The sequence below is a fragment of the Ostrinia furnacalis genome, unplaced genomic scaffold (genome assembly GCF_004193835.3).
Source record: "Ostrinia furnacalis isolate ACB-3 unplaced genomic scaffold, ASM419383v2 OfSCF0399, whole genome shotgun sequence".
Classification (NCBI taxonomy): Eukaryota; Metazoa; Arthropoda; class Insecta; order Lepidoptera; family Crambidae; genus Ostrinia; species Ostrinia furnacalis.
The window spans coordinates 1-12,327 of NW_021130638.1; the positions used below are offsets into that span (position 1 = coordinate 1).

A 12,327-nucleotide genomic window follows, 5' to 3' on the forward strand; every position below is an offset into this window, starting at 1 on the left:
TAAAAACAACAAGGTATGTACCAGGAGATAATGAAATCACAATTGAGCTTATGAAATCAGATGGAATGCTAGTACTAAAGTTCTCTTAAATACCACCATGTTTATTGGTCGATAAACCAAAAAATAAGACATTGTGGTGGTGCTAGAGACTGGAATGGAATGGACGTTGGCGATGGTCCAGAGTCAGGTGAGGCAGCTTTTTCCTGAAACATGACACTCTCGCTATCCAACATCCAGTCTCCCAGACAACCTCATTTTCGAAAAGACGTTCGTAATACTACGTATACATATTTAATGCTGCGTCAAATTATGCAGAAGACTGAGGACTAAAATCAGTCATTATTATTGGCCTTTTTGTACCTTCTTCGATTCGGTCAAGACCTGGGCTGTGCTACAGTCTCTTTAATGGCGTCAAATTGACTGTCGATACATGCAACTTCTGTAGTATTTGTATGAAAACTTCATCATATCAGCCCTCCCCCAAGATCAGAACTCGAAACTTATCTGATTGCTGCGAGGGTTCAGAGTTAGACACANTTGCTCGCGAGTGTAGTTGTGTGGATTGGTTTTGATGATTGATTTGGAACATTGGTTTGAACATGTATTACGTATCCTTTCGGGAACCGTGAGACAAGTGTTCAAAGATATTTATAACTAGCTTTCCGTCCGTGTCTTCGCCCGCGTGGACTACATTTTTTTTTTCAAAATAAAATGTAGCCTATGTTACTCGTGGATAATGTAGCTTTCGAATGGTGAAAGAATTTTTAAAAACGGTCCAGTAGTTTTTGAGCCTATTCATTACAACCAAACAAACAAACAAAGTTTTCCTCTTTATAATATTAGTGTAGATTAGGTATTTAGGAAATAATCTACTAGTGCAAGATAGATTGCAATTCAATTTTACAAATAAAACTTATCATAGGAGCAATGAAACCTTTGCTTAAATACGAGAAAAAAGTTGCTAATAAAGAAGAACGGTCACGCCCCATACAAAAAAAACCCAGACCCGACAGAAACGAGACATATCTCAATTTTTTTGTCATGTCTTAATTAGTTAAATTATATATTTTTTATATTCGAAATCTATGTATAACACCAAAACCCTACCCTTTGTTTTTGTTCAGGCGCTATACAAAGACTAATACAAAATGCCTATTTATCACCAAAATTGGTAAATGTATGTACCTAAATGTCTATTACAGCTGCTATGTAATGTATCTAGGTGACCTGGAGATACAGCCGGATTATACAGGGTGGTTATACATTATGGAACGATAAGTGATCTCACTCGATTATTTCTAAACTATGCAAGATATCGAAAAACTAGTTACTGATTCTGAAAGTGCTTCACGAGCTCTTTCAAATGGTACCAATAATAGGTTACAGATTATGGAAGCTGGTAACATTGAATTTTTGGATTTTGTAACTTCTCGTTTCCGCCCTGTATAATCCGGCTGTATCTCCAGGTCACCTAGATACATTCCATAGCAGCTGTAATAGACATTTAGGTACATACATTTACCAATTTTGGTGATAAACAGGCATTTTGTATTAGTTTTTGTATAACGCCTGAACAAAAACAAAGGGTAATATTTTGGTGTTATACATAGATTTCGAATGTAAAAACTATATAATTTAACTAATTAAGACATGACAAAAAAACTGAGGTATGTCTCGTTTCTGTCGGGCCTGGGTCACAGATGACCGTTCTTCTTTATGTTATTTTTCTTATCTGTTCAAGGTAACTTGCATGTATAAATCACGTGGATAACAGCACAAAGTTCAACTTTAACCTTATCGCAGAGGTTCCGTCAATTATTCAGATAAAATTTTGATAAAAACCTTATTTCTTTTTCCATAACCGCCTCTGTGCTTTAGTGGTTAGACCACCTGGTTCAGACGCAGAGGTCCCGGGTTCGATTCCCAGTGGGGGCAGAATTTTCTGTTCGGTTTGGTTGGTTTCTGTAGGGTTTGTTTTAAGCCCGCCTGGCTAGCTACCACCATCTTACCTAAGTCTGTCGCCATAACAACATGTTGTGTTCCGGCAGTTAGAGGTAAGATAGCCAGTTCCTCTGTGGTTGACGATTCCGGGTGAAGCTCGCTTCCACCTTCGGCCTGATCATCACTTACCATCAGGTGAGATACAGGCCAAGAGCTTTCTCGTTGTGGATAAAAAAAAAGTTAACCCCTTATTTTTTCCAATTCCAGAACGAGATTTTCCAGAAGATGACGACGACCCAGACCAGCTCATCCCCGCCCTTCCAGAAAACACTCCTCACGTCCCCTACAAGCCGGCGAGGAGGTCCGACGAGGAGGTCCTCAAGAGGTCCAGGGAGTACTACGAGCTGATGGCGGAAAGGAGAACCGTAAGGGCATTCAGCCCTGAACCTATACCAGATGGGGTGTTGGAGAATATTATTAAGACTGCAGGTGAGTTAATTTGTATACAGAGCCCAACAGGGTCCTTAATGATCTCTATTGTAACACACTGTAACATCTACGTAATATGTACTATTATGGAAGAAATGAAGATATTTAGTATTGAGTTTGCTGTCAAAGCAGAAAGCAGAATTTTGGCAGAAAAGATGGAAAGTTCTAAGACTGGTTGTCAATATTTACAGCTGAAATAATGGGCAAATCAAATAATATTTTTTTGGATTAGTGCCCATTTTGTATGACTGTTCAGAGTAGTTTCTGGTTATAGAGTGAATGAACTAACAATAAGTTTCTTCCGTTACTCCTTTTCACCATCAGATTAAGGCTGTCCCAAAGTGGTGGTAGGGCAAACTATATTTATATAATTACAGCTCGTAAAATGTACGTCTAAAATAATTGTTTGACCTGTAATAGCCGTATACCCATGTCTTGAGGAATTTGTGACCATTAAATTTTTTCGCAGCCTCATTGGCCTTCATCTATAAGATAGACCGACGACCTCATAAAGGTAGCAGGAAGGCACTGGATGTAGGCCGATACCAACCGGGCCATGTGGAAATCGTTGGGGGAGGCCTATGTTCAGCAGTGGTCGTCCTGTGGCTAAAATGATGATGATGAACTTTTTTCATTTAAACCGCTTTATAATGTAAATGTTTTAAGCAATGATAAAACAGATGATAGCTTCCGTACACTGGCATTATAATAATTGGTCCATCCGTGATACGATATCACTAATTGCCCTGGATGACCGACCTCAGTCGTTAGTGCCAGTTTATTGCTCCAGCAGATGGGGCAATTATAATTATTCATATCAAACAAGTAATTGAGAATGTTACTAGGTATGCAAAATCACTTGAAACCTATGTTACAGTTAAGCTTTTACATTTACAAATACATTACTTTTTATTTCATTCAAAAATACCCAGTAGTTATGATTTTATAGGCATTCAAAGTTCGCTTAAATATTGAGTCCCGCCGACGGTCACGTGACCCCGTGTGTAGGGGTGTCCACTTTGAAAAAACATCGATGTTTTTTTCGATTCGATATATTAAAACTGTACATCGATTTCTTTCGATGTATTGGAAGAAAACATCGATGTTTTGTATAAATCGAGTACTTTTTTAAAAAATTTTATAATCTACTAATTTAAGCATTGTATTATTAAAAAACAGTAAAAGCCATACATGAGAAAAATCTTCATTATACAGTGTGAGTCACATTAAAGTGTACATATGAAAATAGAAGAAACTAGACCTATTTTTATCGACAAAAAAGAGGTCAAAAATTTTTTGTTTTTTTTTTTATTTATTTTATAAAAAATTGTTTCTTCCAATTACTTATTGTAAAGAAAACGTAATAACTTTTAAATTAAGCGGTATATCCTGATAAAATAAAAACAGTAATAATGCTAAATAACAGGCGATACTAAAAAAATATATAAAATACACAAAAAATGCCAACAAATAATAAAAAATGACAGTTTTTGAAAAAAATCTGCTTTTTAATTCGTGTTTTTTTGGTTATTTGATAAATTTCTCCAAAAAATGTCCCTATAACAGGTGGTTTTTATTACTTTGTATTATTCTCTATCGTATTATCTTTGTAAAACCTAAAATCGCATGTCTCTATCCCAATCATATCAGGATATACCGCTTAGTTTAAAAGTTATTACGTTTTCTTTACAATAAGTAATTGGAAGAAAAAAAATTCTATAAAAAATAAAAAAAATCTCAAAAATTTTTTGACCTCTTTTTTGTCGATAAAAATAGGTCTAGTTTCATCTATTTTCATATGTACACTTTAACGTGACTCACACTGTATATTAAAGTAAGAATAAAAAAAAAACATCCGCATTTATTTTTATAAGTTTGTTATATCCTAAGTATTTCCAGTGTTCTTTTGGAAGACTTTGCAAAAACAACAGTTTATTTAAACGTTTGCCTTTCAGCCTATTTCTTTGTTGATTGACACAAACAAACTCGCCAACCGACATTGACCGACATCACGCGTGACGCGACATTGACATAACAGTTTTTTTTTATTGTCACTAGAGACACTACACTCACTGCACTCGTACGCAGTGTTGCCAACATTTTTAAAATACAAGTTGGGTTGTCCGTATAAGTAAAATTTTAGTGGTCAGACTTGAGTTTTATGAAATTTTAATTGGTTATCATCGATTCGATGTTTTAACACTGATAACTTAAAAACATCGATACATCGAGTATTTCAATAGCTTTTCAAAACATCGGATCCATTCGATGTATCGCATTGTAAACATCGATGTTTTCAATACATCGATGTATATCGAATATCCCTACCATTGTGACGTACATTCACAGCGTCCGCTCACTAGAAAACGGATATAAACATACTTAAATATTTTTTTTTTGTAAATACAAACTTATTATACATATTAACACCCAGACCCATCACAGAAATTAAAATTGAACCAAACCCAAACTTGATGCGATTGTGTCGTTTTATTGCGAATTACCTTCCAGCTCCATCATTAGACCCCGATTACTATAAGAATTAAAATACTCATCAATACAAAACGAACGAGCCCAAACTCGATGCATTTAAGTCGTTTTATTATAGAGTTCCTATGGCCACCTTCCAGCTCCATCATCAGATCAGCTCCATGTCATCACAATATTGCATGGTCATCCAAATCACATGTGTTTGCGAAATTTCAGCTTAATCGGTTGCCTGGAAGTGGGTCTTAATTCAATTTGCAAGATTCCACCCATACAAATATGAGCCAGTCGTTGTAATATGACGTCACGCGCAAAAAATGGCGGGCCGGCCGCCGCCCGCACTTTTAAAATTCAATATCTTGGAAACTAATTGACGTATCGAAATAATTCTTTCACGTGTATTTTTTATTTTTAACAGAGAATACAGAAAGCTAAAAAACAAAATTAGTGAACATTCTTCATTGCGCAAATCTATTTTTCTTCTTTTTTACTGATATAATAATAATTATATCATTAAGTACAAATATTAAATGATCTAATGATGATGCAGTAAGACAAAATATGTATAAAAAACAATGTACTAAAATTCAAAAACTTACTGTCTGGTTAATATTGTATAATGTAAAAAATAAAAACATTTGTTTATCCAAAGATATTTTTGGATAATTTGCTAAAAATAAAAACGTTAATAAAAAAATTCTCAGACCAAGTTACACCCATGTTGTATGTTGACTACTATTCCAGGCAACAAAATGGACCATCTTTTTAAACCTCTAAGTCCTCTACGACATCAGCTTATCAGGGACTTAGGTCTGTTCTTCTTCAATGAAACATTCACTGTTCCCGCCTTAGGCAGTTCGATATTTTCAAGTTGATTATTTAAAACATTCACTGACTCCCAGGTTGATAGTCCGCGAAATCTACTTGGTTATGTATTTTTTTTAAAGATTATTAGCAGTTTGTATTGCACAAATTACTAATAGTCCCGTCAGTCCCTCGTGTTAAGCTAAATAAGCTTGTGTTACGAGTGGGCTCACCACAATAGTCAAGCGGCGGTGGGATTCGAACCCGCGTTCCTCGGATCTCGAGTCGGCAACTCCGACCCCTTCACCGTTCGGCTATCGTGGCTCGTAATTACATAACTTTAGTCAGAATCACGCCTAATTAATGAACGGTTGTAAGCCGCCCAGTCGTAATCATCTTGGATATACTTCCGCCACTCTTCCTTGCGCCGAGACATCTCGCTGTACAAGTATGATGACGTCACCAATATGCAGACGAAAACTGCGATTATTGTTATTTTGTACACCCTTTTAATTTTAATTAACATTTTGTTTACTTCTATTTAAATAATAATTCACAAAATTGGAGTTTTGATGGCATTATTTGAAATATTATGACAGCAGACTTCATGAGTTAGAAGGGATGACATTAGAGTTTTTAAAAGTCACACTAAATTAGGGCAAAGGAAAATAAAATATTATCAATATAGTATATCAACTATAGAAGATAAAGTGATGATTAAGGATAAACCGATAAACCAAACTTCCAATTTGCTCCTAAAACATAGATCGCCGATCTGATCCCTAAAAAGCATCATTCAAATCTTGGTAGTTGAGACTCTTGGGCTATCTGGTGCAATCGAAGTCTCATGAAGTTATTTCTAATTCCAGGCACATCCCCATCGGGAGCCCACACAGAGCCGTGGACCTTCGTCGTGGTCCAAGACCCTGACATGAAAGAAGCCATCAGAACCATAGTGGAAGAGGAAGAGGACCTGAACTACTCCAAGAGGATGTCCAGGCAGTGGGTGACGGACTTAAAGCCCTTCGCTACGAAGCCAATAAAGCCGTATCTATCTGATGCTCCAGCGCTGGTCTTGGTCTTCAGACAGACGAACAGTTGGAGACCAGATGGGAAGAAGAAGATGCATTACTACAGTGAGATCAGCGTGGCTATCGCAGCTGGGATATTGCTAGCTGCTATACAGGTGAGAAGAGGGGTTGGTGACAAATGTATTCTACTCTGCCGTCACCACACGGCTCACTTAGGCGTAAGAGGTGACTTAGGGACTACACATCAAACAGAGAATGGGCAGCAGGGCTCTCTGAAAAATATCATTCTTTTAAACTGCGATCTCAGAAAACCCTCCACTATAGTGGAGGAGGCTCATAGTCCAGCAGTGGACTGTAAACGGCTGTTGATGATGATACAGGTGAGATGAGGCACGAGAATTCTCTCAAAATTCAGTTAGATCTACTATATAAAAATAAGTCGGGTTTTCCTCCCTGACGCTATAATTCTAGAACGCACGAACCGATTTCCACGGTTTTGCATTCGTTGGAAACGTCTCGGGCTCCGTGGGGTCTATAGCAAAGAAAATTCAGGAAAAATTTAAAGGGGATAAAACGGGATCCACGCGTACGAAGTCGCGAGCGGCCGCTAGTTTATTCATAAAACATTTTTTGTAGTCTCATAAAGGTAACAAGAAGGGGATGGTTGTAGGCCGCTACCGACTAGCTAAACTAAGCTTATGTTCAGCAGTGGCCGTCCTGTGGCTGAAATGATGATTATGATGATGATGTTTAGTCTTATGTTTAGTAGTCTAATGGGATTTTTGTCAAGTGCGTGCCTTTTATGAACTTCTGAAAGTGTCCATCATCATAAACACACTGAAGAACTAAATGGAAAAGAAAAGATTAACACCATTTAATTGACGACGAAATTTTGTAAAATAATTTGAATTTTCCAGCAATAAAGTGGTTATCATCAGCTCTGTAATCTACTGCTTATTACATCCATATTTATTAGAAAGGCTATAAAATTTTTATTTATCAACGTCGCGTTGTAGGCATAATTTCAAAAATGTTATAAAGATACGTTTTTTGTTTGATGATAGGTGTTTAATGCCTAGCAAGCTTAGCTTTTATCTAAACTCTGAATTCTGTGACTTGACGAAAAATTAATTTTGTTTCATTTTTGCAAAAAAATCAAATTAATTAACTTTCTACAGTAAAAGTAATTTCTGATTTTATCACAGACATAAAAAATGCAATGAATGGTCTATGGCTTACAAAATGCATACGTATAAATACCAATGAAGTAAAAAAATAAAGGTTCTTCCTTACGATATTGGTTTTGATGGTGCGTGATAGTCACGACTACAACTCACGACTCTGCCTAGCAACAACGCTATGCTATTTTTATCTTCTCCGCAATCTATAGTATCTTATCTTCAAGGGCTTCAGTTTTTATATTATCATTCATATCTTCAATTAAATCGTAGGTAGTTATCATTTAAACCTACAAATGCAATAGCGCTAAATATTTATTTTGCCACACTTTGGAACAGGTATTTTGAATTTGGACCAATGTCGTATTTTTTCACCAGTAAGCGTCACTGGTGATATAATAATGGTATTCGCCAGTTTGCAACTAGTAAACGTATCACGAGATATTTTTATAAATATAAATGAATCATCATCATCATCATCATCTCAGCCATAGGACGTCCACTGTTGTACTAGGTTCTTAGTAAACTATCACTTCTAAAGCGCATTTGTTAGCGTCTGCGCTTTTTAATTATTATAAGCTTCGACGTGGCTCTAGAGATGGGTAAGTGCTAATAATCCGATTAATAGCAATTGGCTAATAACGGATTAAAAGCAGTTATTAGCCATTAATAGCCAATAATAGCCGATTTCAGATGGTAACCCTGCTATTAATGTTATACTAATGATTAAACATATCCTTTCATAGTTTACAAATTTAACACTTGAAATTTGGAAGGGACGTAGCTTAGGTACCGTAGAGGTGCATTAAGAAAGGAATACCCGAAATTCCCACGGGCACGGGAATTAGCCGGAAAATCCTTTTGTATGAAAAATCTAAACCATGTAAGATAGACGCTTGAAATTTGGCATGCAGGTACCTTAGTAAACTCAAAGCTTAGTTACAAGAGAATATTGCAAACTTCCCACGGGAACGGGAGTTAGCGGGAAAAAACATTTGTATGAAAAAATCTAAACCACGTAAGATAGACGCTTGGAATTTGGCATGCAGGTACCTTAGTAAACTCAAAGCTTAGTTACAAGAGGATATTGCAAAATTCCCACGAGAACGGGAGTTAGCGGGAAAAAACATTTGTATGAAAAAATCTAAAACACGTTAAAAGGAGAAACTGACTGACTTAGTGACATATCAACGCACAGCCTAAACGGCTAAACGTATGCACTTGAAATTTGGAAGGGACGTAGCTTAGGTACCGTAAAGGTGCACTAAGAAAGGAATTCCCGAAATTCCCACGGGAACGGGAATTAGCGGGAAATCCTTTGGTATGAAAAATCTAAACCGCTTAAGTTAGACGCCTGAAATTTGGCATGTAGGTATCTTAGTAAACTGAAAGCTTAGGCACAACAAGGAATTCCCGAAATTCCCACGGCAACGGGAATTATCGGGAAAATCCTTTTGTATGAAAAATCTAAACCGCTTAAGTTAGACGCTTGAAATTTGGCATGCAGGTACCTTAGTAAACTTAAAGCTTAGTTACAACAGGATATCGTAAAATTCCCACGGGAACGGGAGTTAGCGGTAAAAAACATTTGTATGAAAAAATCTAAACTGCGTAAGATAGATGAAGGGGGTAAAACGGGATCCTCGCGTACGAAGTCGCGGGCGGCCGCTAGTACATTGTGAGTCTTAAGAAAGTGCACATATGAAAATAGGCGGAACTACTAAACCTATTTTTATCGACAAAAAAAGTCAAAAAATATGTGAGTTTTTACTATTTATGGACATTTTCTGGGTATTTTATGTACCTATTTTTTTAGTATCGCCTGTTATTAAGCACTAACGGCCGCCCGCGACTTCGTACGCGTGGATCCCGTTTTACCCCTTCATCTATCTTACGCGGTTTAGATTTTTTCATACAAATGGTTTTTCCCGCTAACTCCCGTTCCCGTGGGAATTTTGGAAAATCCTGTTGTAACTAAGCTTTAAGTTTACTAAGGTACCTCCATGCCAAATTTCAAGCGTCTAACTTAAGCGGTTTAGATTTTTCATACAAAAAGAGTTTCCCGCTAATTCCCGTTCCCGTGGGAATTTCGGGAATTCCTTGTTGTAACTAAGCTTTAAGTTTACAAATGTACCTACATGCCAAATTTCAAGCGTCTGACTTAAGCGGTTTAGATTTTTCATACAAAAGGATTTTCCGGCTAATTCCCGTTCCCTTGGGAATTTCGGTAATTCCTTTCTTAGTGCACCTCTACGGTATTTAAGCTACGTCCCTTCCTTTCGAGTGCCTACGTTTAGCCGTTTAGGCTGTGCGTTGATCTGTCACTAAGCCAGTCAGTTTCTCCTTTTAGGTATATATTTAGATTCTTTTTTAACTACAATGTCGTTTATATAAATTACATTGATGTTTTTTTAGTTCTTTTTGTTTCTTTGAGTAATGTTTGATTTTAATATTGATTTGATTTTAAAGGTGGAAGAAAAAACGTAAGAAACTATTAATAGCAGGGTTACTAGCCAATGGATGGCTATTAATGGCTATTAATAGATAATAATCAGTTATTATCAAAACTAGCTGGCTACAAACCCATCTCTACGTGGCTCCGATCTAGTACCTACATAAAATGTGATAGATGGCGCTGTATGCATAACAATTAAAAAAGATTCACCAACAAAAGTGACCACCATCAAAATAATGTTATTTACCTTCTATTTCCAGTACTGCGGTCTAGTGGCCCTCACTTCCACTCCTCTGAACTGCAGCCCTCGCCTTCGAGACCTCCTCTCCAGGCCACACAACGAGCGGCTGGAACTCCTGCTGCCTGTGGGGCGCCCGCAAGATGGCGCCACGGTGCCCGACTTGAGCAGAAAGCCGCTGGATGAGATCCTGGTCAAGATATGACAGTTAGAAGAAATAGGAGAATTTGCATACAATGTTTTGTGAAGGTTTATGAGAAAATACAGTCCAAAACTGAAGCGGGTTTTCCACCGTGAGTGGAAAGAGCAGTTAATGACTCCGTTTATCTCGCAATACAAAAGCATACATCTGTTTCCACCAGCAAAGTGTCGAGGGCAAAAAGAGTAAAAATGAGCTCGCTCATAAAATTAATACTCCTGTAGGCCTAGGATGCGCGCACCGATAAGTGGTTATCACGCCATTTTATCGATTTTCCCCATACATTTTGACGTCGATAAAAGTTATCACGGTGCGCATCTTAGGCCTACAGAACTCTTTCTCGGTGCAAAAACAATTTTATTTTATGTACTAGCTAGAAGACCGCTCCGCTAGACGTCCCTAGTTCATTCCTCTTTGGCGGTGGAAAATGGGCCTGAATATCAGCGAATCCAAACATATTATTATCTCTCTCTCATAGCAAAATGCTGAGTAATCATCGACAGATATTTGAAATTATAGGCCTACGATGAATCATCAAGCATCATAAAGGTAGCAGGAAGGCGCCGGATGCAGGCCACCACCAACCGGCCATTGTTGAAATCATTGGGGGAGGCCTATGTTCAGCAGTAGACGTCCTATGGCTGAAATGATGATGATGGGGCTTAGGATGCGTGGCAGTTCAACTTTTATCGAGGCATTTTATCGATTTTGCACGATGAGACCATACATTTTGTCGTATAAAATCGTCGATAAGATTTTATCATGGCGCGCATCCTCATCCTCATCATGATAATTTAAGTAATTTTACTGCTTAAAAAATGAATGATTTTCTAACAATTTAATAGAAATCATACGAAATCATACCACCCACTGAACTATGTTTATCTTTTATCAAAAGAGAAAACAGTTGTACTAACTAGAATAATTAGAAAATATTGGGATTGGATTTTTAGGGTTCTTTGTCATTACATTTAGGGAATGATTCCTTAATAATGTGGTGTTTATGGGTGAATATCCCAAAGACGTTTTTTACGCGGCGGAGCTGAGAATCGATGGGAGAAATGTAACTAGAGCGATGATTTTTTTTCTGTATATAGTTTATACAGCGTTTTACACGATAGCAAAGTCTTCAGGACAATAGGTAGTTATTTTATGTACTAAAAAAATTTTTAAAGACCCAAAATCTAATAGCGGTGGCGCGTCCTAACTCTATTTCTACTCATAAATTGTGTTATTCCTTCTTTCTCGGGGATTCTAGTAATTTAAAAATAGTATAGCCATAAAATACATTATATAAGACTTCCAAATGATATGAAAGAAATGTGATATTTCATATTTTAAGTGTTTTAAATAGCCTTTCAAAACTGTCCCACGAAAAAAAGCAATTACAGTGGCTCAATTTCGACACTCTCTTACTTCTCCAAAGAAGCTTTGAGAGACGTAGAGTTCTTCTTNTCACCCTTATAAGTGAATTTGATAACTTAGGAAACTGACCTAAAGTCATA

At 37.0% G+C, this 12,327-nt stretch overlaps 1 protein-coding gene across 1 annotated transcript; it reads left to right on the plus strand.

Annotated features, from left to right (window-relative positions):
* Positions 1-2,110: 2,110 nt before the first annotated feature.
* Iyd (Iodotyrosine deiodinase) lies at positions 2,111-11,738 on the plus strand (the record flags this gene model as incomplete). The annotated part of the gene is made up of 3 exons (XM_028319810.1): positions 2,111-2,430; positions 6,591-6,907; positions 10,646-11,738. Coding segments are annotated over 3 exons (820 nt in total), but the record flags the coding sequence as incomplete, so codon positions are not given.
* Positions 11,739-12,327: the final 589 nt, after the last annotated feature.